A 5,584-nucleotide genomic window follows, 5' to 3' on the forward strand; every position below is an offset into this window, starting at 1 on the left:
GAAATAAATCATAAAAAATGAAATAAAATTTAAAAATAGCTTTAAATTAAAAAAAAAAATTTTGCTCTACTAAATTTGTTTTCTTTAATTTTATATATCTTTTTGTTTTTTGTTTAGTTTAATTATTTTATTATTTATAGTATTTCTTTAGTACCACGAGTGACTTTTCTTTAAATCAATTTTAGTTTTATAATATTCAATCAACACATGACCATTTTCGCATTTAATCATAGACAAGATCGATAAATGTTTATCTTATCTTGTGTTGTATTAGTCTAAAATCTATAATTGTAGAGGTTTACCTATGACCATGATATGTTAAATATAATATTTTAAAATTTTCATCATTCAAGTCGAATTTTATTCTATGTAGTACAGCAAGCTACTGGGTCAATCCATGCCAAATCATCCAGTAGTGGTTGCACGACCTCTCATATTTTGCTTAATTTTTCAGGGTTTATTATTTATGCTATAATTAGATTAAAACAATTTTTTTTTTTTATGACCTTCCGATTTTTATGGCTATTTCAATGTAAAAAATGTTAAAAATAGCCAGAACGTTAAAAAACAAACAGATTATTCAATATTAACTCAATCGACTTAAAATTTTAGGATTGACCTTATTATAACTTAAAGTTAACATTAAAAATAAAAAAAAATAAAAATTTATGTGAAATTTCGAAAATCAGCGATTTTTAAATTTATCATTTTTTCCCCATTTACGGGGAACAAGAGAAATATTTTCAATTTTTGATGGTAATGTCTTCGACTAGATACGATTTGTGATCTTTTGACGTATCGTTAAAAAAAATCCGTTCGGTGAGAGCTGAGAAAAGTGTTAACAGACACAAAAAAAAACACATCATAGTAAAATTAATAACTTCTCAGCTTTGCATCGAAGCTAAAATATCCACAATATAACCTATAAAACCTATACACAGTTCTCACAGAAAAGTTTATATGTAATAATTATAATATATAATAGTTACATTGTATTGTATTATATTACATACACAGTAATATAAAAAAATTTACAAAAACATGGTTTGAAAACAACAAAAAACTATCATTAAATTACATGATTTTGAAAGGATTTTTACTAATTTTCTAATGCTAAATTTTACATGTTAAACTTTTTTCTCAAACTTCAAATTTTTATGGTGTATTAAGCAGATATATAACTAAAAAACTAAAAAAAAAAATTTTTGAAATTAGGTCCCCCAACAGAGATAATGCACCTAGAATACGTGTCTTTTTATAAAATTTCTAACTTTGTAGGCCTCTAAATCGCAAGAAAATTGTTTTAAATATTTGAAATTTAGTTGAAACATAGATTATATACTATACAATACCACATTTGAAAATCACTATAAAATAATAACATCTTAACGGTTTAGGTGAGTTCAAAAACGCCAATTTTCTCAAAAAAAGCACCATTTTTAGAAAGTAATTTAAGTTTGAAATTTCACATACGTTTTTTTTTTAAATGTTAACTTTAAGTTATAATAAGGTCAATCTTTTTTTTTTTTTGTATCTTGACTTTTATTGAAAAATCACATGAAAATTTCTAATATAAGTTTTTTTTATCGTTTTATAGAATATTCTTCAAAAATTCGAGGTCAAAACCTTAAAATGCTGTGCGCCTCGATTTAAATTTTTCCAAATGATTTAAAATTTTCAGAATATTATTTTTTTATACTCAAGAAAAAAATGGAGGGGTGTCCCGAAAGAAATTTCGAAATTCGAAAAATAAGGGCCACTCTATTATACATATTGTGTAAATATAAGACATGATTCTTCATATAAGAACAAAATACATATTGTCCAGATCTAACGGACAATACCTATAACTTTAAATACAATTACTTATCATTTTGTTTTGTTTTTTTTTAATTATTATTGCCTTCTTAAATTACGCTTAAAGTGTATTTTTTAATATAGTAATTATACTGATACAAATTATAATTTATATTTCTTTCTTATTTTTCCTCACCTTAATCCCAACTACTTGGAGTCGGCCAGGTAGTTATAAATTATGAATTATGATTTAAATTTATATATTTTACTGGCAAATTCATTTTCATTAAATTTTAATATGTATGTTTTTCTTCGAAAAATATTAAACATTTAGATGTTTAATGAACCTATTATTTTTGTTATACTACTCTAGGACACTTTTATATTGAGACGATAATAAATAAAATTAAATTTTATGTGGTAAACCTCAAAAAAGACATTTTTCCCATTCAATTTTTTACTTAAAGATAAAATACAATTTACGTAGACATATTTTAAGAATAGACTATTTCGCTAAGAGTAGGTATAGCATTTACTTAATAAATAAATAAAGTATAGATAAAAAATAATTATAGTAGCCAAAGATTAAATCATTTAAACTGAACTGTAACATTAGGCAATGTAAATTAAAAATACATATTTTTTCTTATCTTATCTTAGCACACACGGAAACAATTAATTTAATGACTGCTAAAATTATGTTTACAAAACGATGTAATGGTATTTACTGATTTACGTACGATTCATACAAACACTTTGTTTATGCAATTACAAAAAGTTTTATTATTCACCTTTGAATCCATGCCCCCAGTACCCACTGTTGATTTTTGACCGAATTGANCCCAGTACCCACAGTTGATTTTTGACCGAATTGAATTATATCCACCATATCGCTATTATAAGTCCATATCATTTTTGCACCTTCTTGTTTAGGGGGCAGTGTATAAATACCATCTACATCTGACATTAGCATTAACAAGTCAGCTCTAATTTCAGCAGCTACCATTGCGGCTAAACTGTCATTGTCTTTGATACTGATCACCTGTAAACAAAAATTTCGCAATCATTTCTTTACTTACGGAATCAAATAACGATATAACATAATAAAAAATAAAAAATCACACTTAAAATTAAAAAAATATCTGAACAATTAATTTAAAACTAAAAAAATATTAAAAATGTTTAACTCAAAAAGACACAAAATATACAAAAAAATTGCGATAAAAGATTTTATTTTAATAGTAAAGGAAATTTGAATTTTTAACACAATTTTATTTGTTTATTAAATATAAAACTATAGAGTTTCAAAGTTTTGAGTTAAAGTTAATATATAATAGACAAAGAATTACAAATACAAGTAGCTAATAGATTTTTTATGAAGTTGCTATTGCAGATACAAAGCGTTTATTGTCAATTATGCTTTATTGTCAATAGATATGTCCTCTGTATTGCAAGTTAGTGTTTTAATAAACTCACAACGATGTGCCTTACTACCATATTTAAGAATATCTGTTTATAATAAATGGTGCGTGTCTGCTAATAGCGACGTTGAAAAAACCAATGAGCTACCTGTACTTGTAATCTCTCGTGTAGTATATATATATCAATTTACTTAAGAATTTTAACTATAAATTCTTCAATTTTTTTTTTAACGCTTTTTAGGTCCAAAAGAGGAAGTTACTTAACCACTGATATTCCGGGACGGATGGTTAATCTATCGACGGAGAGAAGGATGGCGACTTCAATTACCGAACTGATCTCTTGTTCGGCAAATTAATTCGCTCGTGACCGAGATTCGAACTCGAGGTAACTCGGCCATACCGTCCTCTCAATAATTCTACAATAATAAACTATATTTTTAACCCAATTTAAATAATAATAAAATCTCAGCCATGAAAGTGGTGAAACATTGAGTTTTTGCAATAATTTACAACGCAACAAATTAAAAAAAAAGGAACTTTCAAAGCTAATTTTAAGTTGGTTTCAATAAAATACCAAAGTTGAAATTCTTACCATAGAAGTCAAAATGTGTAATAATATTGTATAAAATGTGTGTAGTTTAATATTTTTTGTCCCATCGAAAAAAATCTATGATAAAATCGCCTAAAAATTGTTATTTTAGACATTTCAGAAAAAAATATTATTATTTTGTCTGTGAGAGCATAGAATTGTTATGGACAGACACAAAGAAACATATGAATAACAACATAATATTGAATATAAAATTTAGGAGAAAAGCAACTTTATAGATACATACCTTTTTCCCTTTTGACTTCATCTGTTCACTGTCTTGAGGGGGCGGTGTCACCGCATCATTTGTATTAATAATAGGAACAATGTTCAAACTGATTAGTTCAGACAGAGTACTCACGAGATTATTGCGAGTCTGATCATTGTAAAAATCAAGTTCCGTTACAAGTACTTGTGCTATTTTTACGCCATACTGAGAGAACATGGCATCATATAAAGACATTAAACCCGATTGACCGACAGCTGCTGCTGCTCTAGCTTCTAAAAGGGTTGTTACATCTTTCCTAGTATTATCTTTGGCTGCAAGGGTTTCTCGCATACTTAATGACATAAGTACTTCTTGGGTCAGTTTTTGCTTTCCAAAAGCCACTGCTCCACTAGTGACCATTATACATTCACGGCCTTCTAAATGACATTCAGCTACCTAAGAATGGAGTCGGTTAAGCTTTAAAGTAAATAAAAAACTGAGGTAATGTAATAAACTAAAGATAATAGCTGGAAAAAATCAATTTAAAACAATTACTTGTTCAACAATAGAAGCTAAGCGACCAAGAGCGATTCCATGTTCATCTTCTCTAGTTATTACGGCACTACCCATTTTAATGACAAGACGACGAGCATATTTCAACTGTGACCTGTCTGAAAATCCATTAACTTGAGAGTTAGCTACTTGTAATGAACGTCTCAAATCTAACTTCTATAAAATAAAAACAACAAAAATAGAATAATGTATGATTTTTCAATTAAATACTGCATATTAAAGATACCTGACTATAAGAATTCTTAGATGCATAATGTCGAATGTTCGGGGAACTAAATTTCAAACATCTGCATACCCTAATACGGCTTGATAACGCTGCTATATGACATTTTCGGTAGCCCAAGATCATTTTGACTGCTAGATAAAAAGTGATATTATTGCACAGTTGTGTTGTATGGTAAAAATAATACGTAATATATCAGTAAACAATTCTTCAGGAGTTTATAAGAAATTAATTTCAAAGAAATTTAACTTTAAAAAAAATAGTGTTAAGTAGTTAAATGAACACTAATTAAAAACAAAAGTAAATTGTTGCAGAATACTTACATTGTATAACACACTATAGTTATAACTAATTGACACTGCTTATTTAAATGTAAAATATTATTCTTATTTGATTTACAATGGATTTAACTATCGTTTGTTATTAACTAACTAATAACGTGTTACGAGTTTTGAAATATTGAACCCTGGACAGTCCACACATCACATATTTATTTGAAAATGTTGATTATTAAACTGTATGATAATATACAATAAGAACTCCGTTCCTTCAATTACAATTAATTACAATTATATCTCTCACTATGCTGCCGGCAATAGCTACCTGTTAATCTATTCACTCTCCTTATCATAGATTAATATTTCATTTCATACGTAAGAAGAGGCAGATATTATTGATATTGTGAAGTGCCTATTACCTATATATGAATATTTTAGCGATTGTGATAAATTTACAATTGTAATACAAAACTTAAGTAAATGCAACAAACAATA

The 5,584-nt window shown here is 27.0% G+C and overlaps 1 protein-coding gene across 1 annotated transcript; it reads right to left on the reverse strand.

The window, feature by feature from the left end:
* Window positions 1-2,588: 2,588 nt before the first annotated feature.
* LOC126909443 (delta-1-pyrroline-5-carboxylate synthase-like) lies at window positions 2,589-5,376 on the reverse strand (the record flags this gene model as incomplete). Its single annotated transcript, XM_050691864.1, has 5 exons — window positions 5,135-5,376; window positions 4,815-4,945; window positions 4,571-4,744; window positions 4,055-4,471; window positions 2,589-2,839 (listed from the first exon to the last, which is right to left on the reverse strand). Coding segments are annotated over exons 2-5 (965 nt in total), but the record flags the coding sequence as incomplete, so codon positions are not given.
* Window positions 5,377-5,584: the final 208 nt, after the last annotated feature.

This window comes from Daktulosphaira vitifoliae, unplaced genomic scaffold, assembly GCF_025091365.1.
Source record: "Daktulosphaira vitifoliae isolate Bord-2020 unplaced genomic scaffold, ASM2509136v1 Scaffold_389, whole genome shotgun sequence".
In the NCBI taxonomy this organism is placed as follows: Eukaryota; Metazoa; Arthropoda; class Insecta; order Hemiptera; family Phylloxeridae; genus Daktulosphaira; species Daktulosphaira vitifoliae.